Here is a 16,577-nt window from a genome sequence, read left to right as displayed (position 1 = left end):
TTTAACCTCACGAGCTATCAACCTCGCTGCATGTTCAACCTTGAGAACGCAATGAACGTACAGTTAGAAGTACTTAAGAATAATGAGGCGTGATTGATAGTAAACTCAAGCCCGGCCCACAAAAGCCGCGTAGAAATTAGCATGGAATTTATGGGGACGTAATGATTCGTATTAGCTGTAGGTATTCTTGTCCGTAAGTACGACACTAAATCGAGAACGACAAGCGAAAAGTCTAGAACTCCTAGTAACCAGTGTCGAACATGAAATACATAAGCAACAAAGTGTAAGGAGTATTACCATTTTGACTTCTATTCCGAGTTTATGTTTCTCGTAGTGGGGAGAGTAGTCACTCAGTGTGTGTAATACTAGTGTAGCCACTACCAAAGGGTAAATTACTGACTCAATTACCAACCCAAAATAGTCATCTTTGTCGTTCTGAAATATTTTTCGATTTTATTATTATAAAATGTAAAAGAAACCTTCGCTTACTTGTAAATAGTATTTCATGATGGTGGATCTCAGTGTGATAGTTTTTGCTAGTGTTAAGAGGAACCAAAACATGGTCAGGATTCCGGACAACCCCGTACCACCCCCTCTGCCGTAAATTATGAGGAATAAAGCCAATATCTACAACACGTGACTTTATTTTACTTCATCAAAATGTTAGATACGGATTTTATTAAATTGCCTTACATGGGTTCCAAATTGAAGGATGACCGCCAAATTGTCTACGACTTGAAAATTGCCGTGATATATTTGTTGGCCAAATTTAAGGACGCTAATTGCGGCCAGTAACAAAACCAAGAGCTGAAAGCACAAAGCAAGATCAATACATGATTACAGTGGCAACAACACGTGCATACAGCAGACGTACAGTGCGGTATACATGAGCAATGATGCTCCGCGCCCGTTAGGCATAAAAGGACTTACACTTTTCGTAATGGAAAGATGAGAACAAAGAAAGCTTCGCCGTGGCGACTTGGCGATCAGCGCGACTTCCAATGGAAGGAAGAACCAGAGTGTCGCGCATGGCACCCAGATTAGGATGGTCTTTTGAAAACAAGGAGTGAAATCTGGATCATCCGTGTACCAAGTCAAATTAGCGTCCTGTTTTGAATAAATACTCCATTATTAAACGCAAAAGTGAAATTTTAAATCTTATTTTTAGGCTATCAAATGGTAGAATGAGAGTCCTGGTAAACAACACATAACATACCCAAAATGGGGATTTGCAAAAGTCATCCAGAATAAATGAATCCATTTCAAAATTAATAATATAATGCTAAAATAAATTTTATGAATTTGTTTAACAAACTAGGGCTTAGTCGCTGTGATGTTATCGAGCGTCTAACTAAAACAACGTTTTCCAATAAACCGAATCGTCGATTGCGTCAAACCGCCAAACTACATTAAAAGACCTTGATCGAAGCTAGCTGGCAAATTACAACTGTATATCAGAACAAATTCGTCTACATTAAAACCGAATAACAAAATACCAGACTTTAGTAGTGAAAATTCTTCGGGCGCTTTTTTTATGTGCTGTACATTTTCTCGACGAAAGATTGTCCTTGGTAGGGATGATTGAATAGTAATCTTATGATGATATGCCACCGTTGATAGCAACCAAAAGAGTAAAATTAATTTTTAAAAATTTATTCTTATAAAGATAGACTAATCTGATATGAACTGGAGCCTTATTTTAAAATTTAGTGAAGAAACGTTTTTCCAACGTATCACATATCGGAGGATATAAACAATATCGAGGCTGTTTAGAATACCAAAAGCCAAGATAGCAATCCTCTTTTGTCGGGAAGATAATCAGTCCAGGATTAAACAACTGAGTTTCTGGTCTTGAACCTTTCAGCGAGGTTATTTATAACTATCATTTTGGGTGGGGTGCTATATTTGTTAAAGCATCTGACGTTCTTAATTTTCACGTGCCTACTGTGGATAAAGCCTATTTCGGGACTGACCAGCTTGTTTTCCTTCCCAAAAGTAGCTGCTAATGCTCTAATTTCAAAATTTATACCATCAAGATTAATTATTTTCAAAAAAAAAAAGATGTTTTAATTTCTCCGTTTTCGAAGCAATTGATGTTTTATTTTTGCTTTTTTTTAGGAATAAACAGTGACTGACGTAGAGGAAGTTCCATCCTCTATACCGCAGACCTTGTTTAACGCGAGTGTTTTACATCAAAAACAAAATTCCAGGCTTCTCTCTCATTTTAGCAAGCGTTAATATTTCCGGTGAAATATTTGGGTTTAAGAAAATAATTAACTGGGTTTTTTTAAAAAAGCCCAGCCCACCGGGTTTTATTGGGTACTTGGGTTTTTTATCTTTAGCAGCTGTGTACATGGTAGAAATTTTCATTCAAACGTAACTGCTAGATAAAAAAGTCTTACAATGCCTCATAAAAAATTATAAATAATATTAAATGGTACTTTTGAAGTGGAAACATCAAATCTCCTTAACATGAAATTATTCTAGCATTCAAATTCATCAAAATTGTAGATCTTGGTGTTGGGTTTTATTAAGTGGGTTTTTTATGGTGGGTAAAACCCAATAAAACCAGCGGGTTTTTTTAAATCGGACCCTGATATATATATATATATGTACGAAAATTTTTGAATCCCGGGCAGAAATATATGGCCCACAGTGGAGTGACTATTTCGCCCGGGTTAAAAATCCGGGCAGAAATAGCTCTGAATTATGGGTCTGATATTTCTCGGGTAGCCTAAAGTTATTTCGAGCCCGGGCAAAAATAGTCGCCCACTTATGCATAGCTATTACTGCCCGGGTGCTCAAGTGTTATTACCATTGTTTTGTTAGAGCAATAACCCTTGATATAAGCAGGATTCATAATAACCCCCCTTCTGGGGGTGGGAGTAAGAAACTGGCCATAGAGCTAATGGTAAAAATCGCGAACAATAAGATTTTGTCGTTGGGCATAGAAAGGACTAGCCTGTTGATGGACATCCAACTTTACAGTAGATTGTGGTATATATGCTCCTTGGTTTTCGTTCCAAAACTTCCGTTGGCTGGGATTCTCCGTCGTGGTGGACGTAGAAACACGATGGAGTTCTTATATTAAAGATACTGGGAATAAATTTGTCCAAACCGTTTTAATTTAACCACGGAATTCTCACTCACACATATCACAACAAAACATTAATGACAATCGTTCAAATGTTTTGTAGAAAACAAGAAACCATCGAAAAACTTCTTAGCCAAGGCTTAATTTCCACCGTGCCGACAGACACAGACGCGAGCCATTTTCATTCCCAAAATCACGAGATGAAAATAATGCTAAACCGGAAGTGTGGAAGTTAATGCGCGTGGGCACTAAAAATTGGGGTAACTATTTCTTTGGGAGCTAAGCGGTATATAAATCCGCTCAGCTTTATGGCGAAACTTCTTGTTGTTACGGGCTTTTTAACTAGTTTCGTACTTCCCCCCGAAGGGGGTTATTATGAACTCCTGGTATAAGCAAAATACAACAGTTAAATCAGTATGGGATGAACTACAAAGCTATGTTACAGGTCTATTACAGAACTAGTGTTGCCACACACTCCCAACCTCGAGGAACCCTTAAAACTACTACTAAATTTAACCTATATTGTTATTTTCTCAACCTTGTGCATTCGTAGAGATGCGGGTCGTAATAATTACCCGGAAATTTACCAAATACCGCGTATGTTACCGATTTATATCTTACCCAATTTTACATAGGAAATTGACAATCTTATATAATTATAACAAGTATATCAACAATCTTACAGGCCTATCATAATAACAAGTATACCATAATTGCACAAGCACTACACTCTTAAAACTGTTGGGTGTTTTTTGACCCAAAAAGGGTTATTTTTTAACTCTTTGCTGGGTCAGTATTTAACCGACCCATTTTTTGGGTTGTTGTTCCTTGACCCTAGAATTGGTTGTTTATTTAACCCAATGTTGAGTCATCGTAAACGATAACTCAGATTTGGGCTAAACAGTAACCCCATTACTGGTTAAATTGTAACATAATATTTGGGTAAAAAAACAACCCTAGTAAGGGTTAATTGTAATTTTGACGCAACTTTGGGATAAAAGGTAGCCACAAATTGGGTTAAATTCTTACATAATTTTGGGTTGTACAAAACCCTAATTTGTGTTGTTTAAAACCTCTCAAAATAGAACCCAAATTGCTGTTTATTACATACCTAAGCGTTTTTTCCCACCATATTGTAAGATGGTTGATTAGTTTTACCTGACGTATGTCACGGAAAGGTTCTAAATTCGTCTGTTGTTACACCCCAGGGCATAGCGTTCGCAGTCAGGAAATCGGAGCAAATGTGCTCTCAATTTCCGGACCGCATTTACAGGTCCCGGATATTTGGAAAATTGCATTCCACTTATACTGGCTATTACTCCATTGTCTGCCTAGTACCACCACCTTCTCGTCTTTTTCCATCCCACATGGACACCAGTCTCTACGAACTGGATTCTAATAACCACCATCTTCTGGTCTTTTTGTCCATCCCACATGGACACCAGTTTGTACATACTGGCTTGTACTCCATCATCATCGTTAAAGTTAAGATGTACGCGGCGATCGGCTAGGGTTACGAGAAACGTCTAACCTCCCAATGGTGGGGTTTCCACCATAGGTTCACGCAATTGCGCTGTTCAGATCCATTACTAAGATTCGAAGCCTTAAGTACCGATTTGAGTAAGACGAAACAACAGGTGTATGCTTCATTTAAAACGTCAATATTAGTTTAGTATCTCAATAATATTCAATAGTTATTTTTTAAAACGATGCGACCCGCAATAAAGTAAATAACAATCGAAGAAAATGTGCATTATTAATTGTACTTATTTTAATATTTAAGTTAATCTTCTTTATCAACTCAAAATGAATAGAGAAAGAGTAGCAAAGTCGCCTAGTGGTGTGTCTGTCCGTTGATACACTATATAGTGCACAGCATTAGCAGTTCACCTTAATGAATATATTAAAATATTTTTCGTAATTTCGATTCCTACAGTACTTTTGTAGATATAAAGCTCCGTTTCATTTTGATATTCCAAGAATCTTTTTTATATTATTCTTTGAAATGGTTGTTTATATATTACTTAAATAACTGGTATTGCTAAGTTTTCTAAACATCCATCTAGTGTACAATATCGTGTATTTGTATGCTAGGTTTGCCTAAAATTGCAAATGACCCAATTTGGGTTACTGCAATTACCAAATTTTTTGGGTTTGAAACAACCCCATCCCAAACTACCAAGGAATGGTTATTCAACTGCTACTGGGTTATTTTTAACCAAATTTTAGTTAAAATTCAAATAGTGCAACTCATTTAACCCATGCGTTTTAAGAGTAACGCTATATCAAAAGCTCATAGCATAAGTAAGATGAGACTAGAAGTAAAGAGCTATAGCATTGGTAGTAGATCCTGGCACTAGTGAACAAATTTGAAGATTTTATGCCGCTTCCATCGCGCCTACACTGGAGCGAAAAAAATTGGTTGAGTTCCAAAAATATTTCCTACCCCTTTCCCCTTTCCCCTGAACCTAAAACCGAGAAACACGGACGCTGGTGCTTGAATCTAGTTCGGCCGAATACCGCCACGACTCCACGAGCGTCTCACGTTTTGTAGGGAAAATTCAGAAACCGCTACCAGAGAGCCAACCGTTGGTGTGTTTTCAAGAATATTCACTTTCGCCAAGTGAAGAATTTGGTTAGCTCAGTACTTCTAGTCTCATCTTACTTCTGCTCATGGTAATCTATGATCTTCTGGTTCTATTGAAAAGGTACTCAGTTGATCTCGCTCTCTTCCATTGAAATTTAAACACAAGATATTTTAGGTAGAGCTATGTATTATTATTAACGCTGAATATTTCGAAATATAGGCATGAGACAAAAGGAGTTCGTTGTATTTGCCTTTGGTAAGAACATTGCAGATATTGCTTATCAACACGCCACGTAAGGTCGATTTAAAAAAGAACTGCAAATTTAACACTATGAAAGGCTTTGAAGTTGTTTTCGTGTACCAAAACAACTCGTGCGTATAAAGTTTTCACGGAATAGTTTAAATCCAGCTTAGACGTTACAACTGCAAACGTTACGAAATGTTACTTTGAGACAAGAACTAATTAAAATCCATTTTCTTTTAATCTAAGTTAATAATCCAAATGAGTGATTCAACTTAAGTATATAATAACTTTTTCAGTTAATCTTTAAGTTAATTTTCTCGAGGAAACCATCCAAATAAAACTGTTACATCGTCTGCTTATGAATGGTAAAATTGTACAAAGTAATTAAATATTATCTATAGCAAAATTGATTCATTTTTACACCAGTGCTTTAAACAGCGCAGTTTACGTATAGTGATTAAGATTCTTAACCGTCTGAGCTGGTTTTTATTTTATTTAACTCTTACAACTTACTTGTCGAAAGTTCTGGCTTTTGTTGACTCGTGTTTCGACTTACTTTCCGTAAGTCTTGGGAAAAATTATAATGAACAGCTGAACAATTACTATCGTCACGAACGTTTCTGTCGTTGTTTCATTAATAATGAAGTGCGCGCGTTCAAATCAACACCAATGTTTCAGTACGTGCAGTAGAAAAGAGGAATTCGGTACAAAATATTGCTTGGCATATTTTGGATTACCAAAGATTCCTTTGAAATGTTTATGAAAATTGCCGTATTTAAAGTGAGTGGAAATCATTTATTATTCACTGGAACGATTAATACTAGTAACCTTAGCTTATGGATATTAAGGTTTGAACTAGAATAAATTATAGTTACAAACAAATTTCAAGTGCCGGTAATTATTACTATTGGGCAGAAAGGTTTCGATTTTGTGGTTTGGGTACAATTTCATAACTGCTAGCCATTTTATATTTATATACTTTTTTAGCTATACCACTTTTGAAAAAGAAACAAATTAAAGTGAAATTGAAAATCAAAAATCTAGTATTTTGAAGTGATTCTATTAATTGTAAGATCTATCTTGTTGTTGAAATATTCAGGAATCATTTAATAACTTGAGCGTTTTCTCAAAATATTTTTTTTATTTAATTTTTACAAGATATTTTTCGTGTTTTTGCTTCCCCTGATATTTTTGCCTTGATAAATATATGCGATGCAGTGAAGCTATGGCTAGAAAGATAACTCATGAATAAATGTAAATCATGAAACATTGCTTGTATTCTACTGTGTTTATTGTTAATTTATGTATTGTCATCACATTTGAACATGCACACTAAATTTGAGAGATATTTCTTCGGTAGAAGTGGATCAAAAATGGCTTTCAAATTTTGACCCTGACATAAAGAAAGAAAGTCAGTCAGAGAAGTCAAATTAAATAAAGCCGGTAAAAATCTAAATTAATTCATATCGGTAATTAACTGAAAGACGGTTTTGTTAATTATTACACGCTTCTATTTAGCTTGACTTCTACGTCTGTCTGTCTCTCAGTCGGAGTCAAAACTTGACAAGTATTTTTGAGCCACTTCTACCGATGTGATTTATCCCAAATTTGGTGTGCGTGTTCAACTATGATGACAATGCAAAAATAAAAAAAAAATAAAATATTTTCTTGATAATATACATTGAATCATGAGTTCTCTATCAAACTTCGATTTTTTGGGGCTTCGAGTATATTTATTAAGCCAAAAAACAAAAAATTAAAAAAAAATCTGGCTGGCCGTGCACATGAAAATCATCTAGCAAAAAATATCATGTAAAAGTCATTGAAGAGCACACTTGCATTTCAAATTGTACGGGGAAAATAGTAAAAAAGTTTAAAAACGTGATCGTAAAAGTTTATTACTTAAGTTATAATAATAATGAGTGAAATCTGACTTTATTTAATTTTTAAAATAATTCCGATGTTTAACCTGGATGTTTCACAATCCAGCTTGATCTTATGATTAGTAGAAAAATGAATAAAAAATTTCATTTTCACCTTTCCTTTAAAGTACGAATCTACATATATAATTCATGAAGCTCATTTTCGAACTATGTTTCGAATATGTTTTATTTTACGAAAATTAAGAATAAAATATACCATAGATGTTATATGGAATAAATAACAAAATTGTGCATGATTTTTAAGGATATTAATACATACCAGATTTTTGATTTCATTAGTAAATAGGCGACCATGCTTTCAACCCTTCCCAATATCTCTAAATTGATTGATTGTATATTGTGTCCTATAAGACTTTTTTCATTACATTACAATTCAGCCCACACTTAAATATCCAAGGGTAGCATTGATTTATGACGATATGAAGAATTATCTTAGAAAATGGTTAAACATCAGGTGACAATTTAACGATTTTAATAACTATTCGCACACATTCTTCAATTCACGAACTCTGTTGCACGCTACAAAGAGTGTAATTTACGCCTAATCGTTTCTAATTGGTCTATTTTAATTTATATTACGTAACGATAATTAAAATCTCGGTTTTGTAGTAGTTAAATCGATATCTTTGGCTCTCTTCGAATATCAACATTGCACATAATGCTTTAAATATTCATTCTATGTTTTAATTTCAGCTCTGAATTTGATGATATCGTTGAAGACCAAGTTAGATATTTTATATTATTATTCTAAGCTTTTAAGAGATTAGGCTAAACACCAGCTTATTAAACATTTGTAATTTAAATAGGTAGTATCCCCTAACACCTATCATGAATTAAAGTCGGTTTATAGGCGGAGTTTTTCGTTTCACTGGAGTTATCAAGTTGATTTCCCAACGACCACGTCATACCCGATATCTAGCTAACCAATCATATAGCCCCCGTTTTCAAGAGCTTTAAAAATTCACGGTTAAATCCGAAATTAAGGAAGCAGTTTTTGTTAACGTTCCCAAGAGAAAGTCTAAAGTTTGATCAAGAACCTAGCTGGGAATTCTTGCGATGTTCTATAATTGTTGTTCAAGAGTGCAATGATGAAATAGCGAAGCTGGGATTTAAATCTCTTAAGATTGAATGTAGATCAATTACGCTTAGGCTGGTATATTTTGAACTGTTAGACGTGGCTAAATTTCCAATTTTCCACAAAAATAACTCTTATAGAAATCCGATATGATTTTTCTACCTGAGGATCCAAACACGAAACTGTTGCCCAAGTCTTACAAATTCTGTACGACCGTTTGGTATAAATCGAGTTACATCGTCTCCGCAGCTCCCGAATTAACTCAAGGATCACGCGAGATGCGAATTTTCCCAATCGATACTGCAGTAAGAGCAAAATTTTTGTACATGAAGCATTATCTCTGCTTATACTTAAGGGCCGGTAAGGTTTATCAAGCCCTGATCAAGCTAATCTGGTAGCAGCGCTTCTTTTCGACACAAAGAGGGCTAACACCACAAGTCTCGGGTGATCTTTAGTTTAAACAAATGCCACTAGATGCTCTCATAGTCGAGGGGTGGAGTTCACTCTCCCGCTAAGATTGGCAAAGGCTAGTTTTAGTTTCACGCTCGTGGACGAGTTCTGATTTTTCCCAGGCTTTTGCACAGGACACTGGACATTGTATTATGGATAATTTCACCTGGGATAAGACTAGTTCTAAGGGTATTTCGCCAGGGATGAGACTAGTATTAAGGGTATTTTAACCTGGGATGAGATAAATATTAAGGATATTTTAACCTGGGATGAGACAAATATTAAGGATATTTTAACCTGGGATGAGACAAATATTAAGGATATTTTAACCTGGTATGAGACAAATATTAAGGATATTTTAACCTGGTATGAGACTAGTATTGAGGATATTTTAACCTGGTATGAGACTAGTATTAAGGACCTGGGATGAGACTAGTAGTAAGGACCTGGGATGAGACTAGTATTAAGGACCTGGGATGAGACTAGTATTAAGGACCTGGAATGAGACTAGTATTAAGGACCTGGGATGAGACTAGTATTAAGGACCTGGGATGAGACTAGTATTAAGGACCTGGGATGAGACTAGTATTAAGGACCTGGGATGAGACTAGTAGTAAGGACCTGGGATGAGACTAGTAGTAAGGACCTGGGATGAGACTAGTATTAAGGACCTGGGATGAGACTAGTATTAAGGACCTGGAATGAGACTAGTATTAAGGACCTGGGATGAGACTAGTATTAAGGACCTGGGATGAGACTAGTATTAAGGACCTGGGATGAGACTAGTATTAAGGACCTGGGATGAGACTAGTATTAAGGACCTGGGATGAGACTAGTATTAAGGACCTGGGATGAGACTAGTATTAAGAACCCGGGATGAGACTAGTATTAAGAACCCGGGATGAGACTAGTATTAAGGACCTGGGAGGAGACTAGTATTAAGGATATTTTAACCTGGGATGAGAATATAGCATTAAGAATATTTTAACCTGGGATGAGAATATAGCATTAAGGATATTTTAACCTGGGATGAGAATATAGCATTAAGGATATTTCAAAATGGGATGAGAATATAGCATTAAGGATATTTCAAAATGAAATGAGAATATAGTATTAAGGATATTTCAAAATGGGATGAGAATATAGCATTAAGGATATTTCAAGATGGGATGAGAATATTGTATTAAGGATATTTCAAATTGGGATGAGAATATAGTATTAAGGATATTTCAAAATGGGATGAGAATATAGTATTAACGATATTTCAAAGTGGGATGAGAATATAGTATTAAGGATATTTAAAAATGGGATGAGAATATAGTATTAAGGATATTTAAAAATGGGATGAGAATATAGTATTAACGATATTTTCAACATGATATTAAGGATATTATCACAGGGGTGAGAGTAGTGACATCCTTAATAGACAGCTCTAACAGAACTGTCTTAAACTATGAACATAGTCCTGGAATCAAGAAGGGGAACTTAGTTGGGTAAACCAGTTTTGAACCATTTCTAGTGTAAACTTGACCATAGCTAAAGCCTATTTTAATGTCAAGTGGTTTACAATTTCGTTTTAAAAGGATCGATTGAACTTCACTGTAGAAATTTAGCATAAAATTACTGATTTCAAAATTATGTTTATTTATTTAGGTACTACTCGGTTTGATTTTATCATCGGCTTTAATCTTGTTTACAAAAGAAATGATTTTAATACTTGAAAGAAGAAAGAGGAGGCGCAGAAGAAGAACCAAGCGACGTTACAACACAAACTGCAGTTGTAACTCATGGATAACCTTATTTTTGCGCCTTTTACCTGAATTCTTCCTAATCAACGCGCCTTTAATCACGAAACGTTAGTGCAGTGGTATTGTCTTGACCCTTATCATTTTCGAAACCGAAATTTTTGTATACTTTTTGAAGCTATTCCTGAGAACTTCACAAAAGGGACGACTATTAGGATTTTGATTTCTTTCTGGTTAATATCGCAAACGGTGATCTTGTTTAATGTCTTTGCTAACTATAATGCGGAAACTTCCTCCTTTCAATATGAAAAAGTTGACGACTTATCCGATATTCCCGATTACATTCGTCGAAGTGGTGCGAAGCTTTTGATGATTGAAAATTCTCTCGAAGACAGCTACATCAAACGGCTGGTATATTTTTAATTATTTAAAATACTTACAGAAAAGCAAATATAGGAAGTAATTTATAAGTAATAATTCAAATACGCGTCTAGATGATAAGATAGATAGATTATGTTCCGCAATATTTCTCTACCAGAGAGAATTTATAATAGGGAGTGGAAACTGAGGCATATTATGTAGCTCAAAAATCACGTGATCAACAAAACTGGCCAGGTCTATTTCCGGTACTATTTTTTGTGGCCCCTCCCTCTAGGGTGGGTCTAGAATGTTGCGGGATGGTCTAGGGGAGATGGACACTACCTCTTTAGGGAAAGGGAAACGTCTGACTTAAAATAACTCCAAATGGCGCCTGTCGCACTCGAAATCGCGAACACTTATTGGGTAATTGTACAACCAACAGTGATTGAGGGCAAACTTTAAAATTAAAGGAGAGTCATGTGACCGGAAATTTACCTGGCCAGTTTTAGCGTCGCAGCCTACTTGTTTGAGCTACATTGTATTTAGCACTGTCAAGGGCAAGAGCTTCCACTCCCTATTATAAACTCTCTCTGTCTAAACAGAGGCTTAGAATGTATTTGAATTTTGAGAAGATAAGTTAGCCTATTTGGGAAAAAGTCCGAGATTATAAAATATACGAACCAATTTGATGCCAAATTTGTCAGTATTTTAGGACGTGGTTGAGTCTGTTAAAGCCATAGATGATAACTGATGGGCCTAATGTTTATTTAAAAACTCTGTAGAATGCACGTGAGGAAATCTGTTTTTCATCGCGTGCATTCTTTATCCATAACTCTACGCACGGGCTTGTTTCCGGAAGTAGAACCCACCAAGTTTTTACAAAGCGCAAAGCTCCCCCGACCTTCTGATCCTGGTGAAAACGTGCACATATAATATTGTAAATCACACCTAAAAATCGTATTTCAAATATTTAAAGCAAATTTGAATTTGTTTTATTCACTTTCAGTCTGAGAGCAATTTACTAAATAAGGCTTTAAGCGATATGTGGATAAATGAAAAAGTTTACGTCGAGAACTTTTACAAATTCTTCGATCCACAACTGTACTACGACATATCAAAGCGAAAAGTTGTAACTTTCCTAAATAGTATAATGATGAGTTACCTCTTCGAAACTTTGTCCCAAATTGGAAAAGAATCTCTCAACTTGTATTTCTCACGACAACCATTAATTAACGTTCCATCAGGATATTTTGTACATGAAAATGTTTCAACTTACGAAGCGGAAATTATAAAATTAAGGTATTGTAACTAACCTCTGTTAAGGAGAGTACACCACTGTAATAATGAATAATCATGGTTTTCACTTGGCGTAAATTACGACTTTTTGTTAAACGACAACCGAAAAAAAAACATAGTTTTGCTGGGCCAAAATTACGTTGAGTGTTGTGATATTAGATTTCTATTTTCTTGGCCGCGTTCAACGTTAACGCTCAGGGCGAGCCAATCAGCAATAAGCTTGAGTCGTGATGTCATTTTCGACCACGCGTGTTTGGAAGAGGAATGGGACGCAATTGTTACAATGTTCAGTTTATCTGGTAAGCTTTGGTTCCATTATTTGTGGGAACTATCCGTTAAGTGAAAACGCTACAACGCTGGGCGACAACGTAAAAATCAAATCAGACGTTTTACGTTCAGCTGCAAAGTAGTTTTTTCGGTCAAATGAAAACCATGCTTAAGGAATGTACGATGCTCCGAAAACGGTGGTCGGACCAAACTACAGTGAGATACATGGGCAATTTAGAATCAAAAATGTTCTATGAATTTTTTCCCTAGAGGCCATCGTTTTCATGTTATCATTCGTATTTTACGGATGACCCTTTAAAATTATGTAAGAAACTGAAAGACGTTACTAATTTCATAAAGGGGTCGTCTGTAAAACACTCCAATCATATTTTGTAAAACAAAATCTGATTTTCATCTCAAAATTGCCCATAAAACCCACTGCCCTACCACGCTTTTTGGATTTACCAGTATTGATAGTAGTACTATGTACTGTCTTGCAAAGAATCTTGGTTCAAAAGAAAGGATTCATTGGATTTAGGCAAAGCTCCTTTGGCTGACTCGTTAAAGAGGAAGTAATGAGCTGTTCTTCATGCATGAAACGTTTGACCACTGTTGGTCATTGAATTCTAACTTTCTAAATGCTACTGCGAATATTTATTGTAAATAATAATAGTATTATAACATTATTTTTAGATTGGACGATATATTTGAAACAGCCACTTTTGATTACTTATTTTTGAAAGACAAGTATATTCTACATCATAGGCATCGTTGGGAAAAGCCGGTTAACAACGCAGTTCTTCTTACATTACGATCCACTCTATTTCCAATTTTAATTTATGTTATTTTCAACTCTATGATCTTAGTAATTCTTAGTTTTAGAGTATGGAAACACAGATTTTCTGTATGTCGAAAAAAACGATGAACAAGTTGGGAAACCAAAATGAACCTCTCCATTTTAGATTTTTTGTTAAATAGTTTAAAAAATTCATATTAATTATTTGAAACGTCATTAATTCAGCTAGTTAAGTCGTTTTAAGAAACATTATTCCGTGGGTAATTTTAAACATAGCTATTGTTGACGTTTGAATTCTAGCTTATGTCTCTTTAACAATGTTTGGAAAATTAGAGTGTATAAGTTGGTCGATTCCCAATATGGGTAAGAAATAGCGCAACTTTGGTGGAAACCATGCCATTGGGAGACTAGACGTTTCTCGTAATCGTAACCTATCGCTGCGTACGTTTTAACCCTAACGATGATTATGAAGTAGAAGCCAATATTGCTTACTGTGAACTGCGAACAGTTTTGCTACGATTTGTCAACTGCGAACGCGGTAACAGACAGACACACCTCGATACGTCCAGTGTAATACCTCTCCGAGACGTCATCGTCACTCGGAGAGGTAAAAAGAGACTGACAGTGCATTTTTCAACGAAACGGTAAAAATTATTTTTTGAAATGAATAAATATTTTTTCAACTTGAGTAGTCGATAATTATCATTACTTAAAATATTTTGGTATACGGTCTAAAGTTTTTTTTTTGGAGCTTTAAGCTGCTTCGGCCTTAGGTAGATGCTATTAATCAGTATTTTCAGGTACGTGAGTACAGGGAATTAAAAAAAGCGTAAGCCTACCACGATTTAGGAAAAAAATGCAATTACTATATCAACTCGAGAATTAAGTTTTGCTTGATTTTGAAATAATAATTCTTGAAACAATGTACAAAAAACACAGTGACATTGTTTTGTAAAACCACGTGAAGATCTAAATATTTCGTACTTTAACAGCGATGGTTAGCAATTTTGAGGAGAAAGCAATCTGGATTTGTTTTTTTGCAACCTGCAATTAAGTTAAATTTGTAAAACCTTCCAAATTTTGTTATTTTTGGAAAAGCTTAAAAATTAAGTTACTTTGTGAAAACCTTAAAAATTAACTTACTTTGGAAAAACCTTAAAAATTAACTTACTTTGGAAAAACCTTAAATATAAAGTTACTTTGGGAAAACCTTAAATATTAAGTTATTTTGGGAATACCTTAAATATTAAGTTACTTTGGGAAAACTTAAATATTTAGTTACTTTGTGAAAACCTGTAAAATTTGCCTGTTAGTTTTAAATCTATAGACCATTCCATTAAATACTTGCAAAAAACCCCAACGCACATAGGCAGGACCGTCACCGGAGGCTAGTTCCCTCGCATCAAGAGCCAACATCAGACGGAGCCCATGTCCAATACACTGTGCTTCTTGGGGCAAAGGAAAAAGCCTACGATGACGGTCTCGTCCTTGTGGTTGTTGCTTCTCTTATGGCATTAATGTAATGGTCTATAAATGTACAGTTTTCCTTTTTTGAAAAACCTACTTAGTATATAACAAAGTACTAAATCAAGTAATATTTTCTGCTTAGCTGTTCGGGTTTAAACACAAAGAAAATAATGGTTGATTAATTCAGACATTTCAAAGAATTGTCACGTTTCATACATGTGGCAAAGGCTGCCAGAATGAATGCATCTGTGTTCGTAAGCAATCGATCACAATAAAACTCTCCGTATGTCTTTGCATAACACAATATTGGGAGCACCTGCTTGAATGGTTTGATAACTCCGCCACATAGCTTCCAATAAATTATTCAAAATCCAAATCCATGGTCAACTGACTCACAGAATTTATGGAAGATATACGGTAATAGAATAATCATTTTGTTTCATTCTTCTCAACGAGCAACTTGCCAGTTCTTGGAACTCTTTGCGTAAGTTCCAAAATATTTGGTGATATTAATTTCATTGAATTAAGTATAGTTATGGAAAAATGAAAAACTAAATAAATTTAATGAAAATTGCAAGCTTGGAATTTTATTAAATGATCGAATCCAAAGCTACTATTCAACATAGAAAATGCAAAGATTGAGATAGGCGTTCAATGAGTGAAAAATGTTTTAAGAATGTAATATATCAAAATTTTCAAAAAGGATATGCAGTAACTTTAGTTGGTTCTAGTCAGAACCTTATTCATTTAAACCATTTTAACCCTTTTACGGAAAGGTGTAGGTAAAATAACATCATACGGCCTTTTAAATATAAAAAAGTAAAAGATCTCTTATAATAATTAGCATTTAACTAGTCTTAAAAACGAGGACTACAGCGCCATCCGCCATTGTTTTAGTGGCGTCTACTAAATCGAACCACTTACCCCTTGGGGATTGGTTGAATTCGCACAGATTAAGAGAGGTAAGGGTAAAGAAGAGGTATAAAACTTCAATTTAGCAGACGACACTAAAGGAATGGCGGCTCAGTTGCCCTCGACAAATTAAATGCTAATTAATTTGTAATTAATTTGCAATAAGAGATCATTTGTTTTTTAGTTTTCATTTTATATTTAGAAAAAGGCCCTTCTTTTAAGGCATAATGTTATGTTAACTAAACCTATCCTTTAATTATTTGTATTCATCTGTGGTGGATTGTTTTAATTCATACCCATTTCTTTGGAAAATACCAAACCATAGCAAATATATATGTTAG

General features: G+C 35.0%; 1 protein-coding gene across 1 annotated transcript; it reads right to left on the bottom strand.

The window, feature by feature from the left end:
- Nucleotides 1-148: 148 nt before the first annotated feature.
- Nucleotides 149-1,261, bottom strand: LOC149678726 (multidrug resistance-associated protein 1-like). Its single transcript, XM_089835926.1, has 6 exons — nt 1,217-1,261; nt 931-1,107; nt 694-807; nt 490-627; nt 298-435; nt 149-205 (listed from the first exon to the last, which is right to left on the bottom strand). Exons 1-6 carry the CDS (start codon nt 1,259-1,261, stop codon nt 149-151), a joined length of 669 nt encoding a protein of 222 aa, XP_089692052.1.
- Nucleotides 1,262-16,577: the final 15,316 nt, after the last annotated feature.

This window comes from Phalangium opilio, unplaced genomic scaffold, assembly GCF_054372755.1.
Source record: "Phalangium opilio isolate 3A_F unplaced genomic scaffold, DU_Popi_V2 ptg000042l_1, whole genome shotgun sequence".
NCBI classification, from domain to species: domain Eukaryota; kingdom Metazoa; phylum Arthropoda; class Arachnida; order Opiliones; family Phalangiidae; genus Phalangium; species Phalangium opilio.
Note: the sequence above shows the minus strand (reverse complement) of the source record. Positions and strands in the feature narration are given on the sequence as shown.

What these genes read in the sequence shown, in the direction of transcription:
- LOC149678726 (XM_089835926.1), bottom strand. Translation starts at nt 1,261, where the DNA reads ATGGATTCATTTATTCTGGATGACTTTTGCAAATCCCCATTTTGG. An exon ending in TTTGCAAATCCCCATTTTGG is followed by an intron (nt 1,108 to 1,216) that starts GTATGTTATGTG and finishes TATTCAAAACAG; the next exon opens with GACGCTAATTTGACTTGGTA. An exon ending in TCCTTCAATTTGGAACCCAT is followed by an intron (nt 628 to 693) that starts GTAAGGCAATTT and finishes CACGTGTTGTAG; the next exon opens with ATATTGGCTTTATTCCTCAT.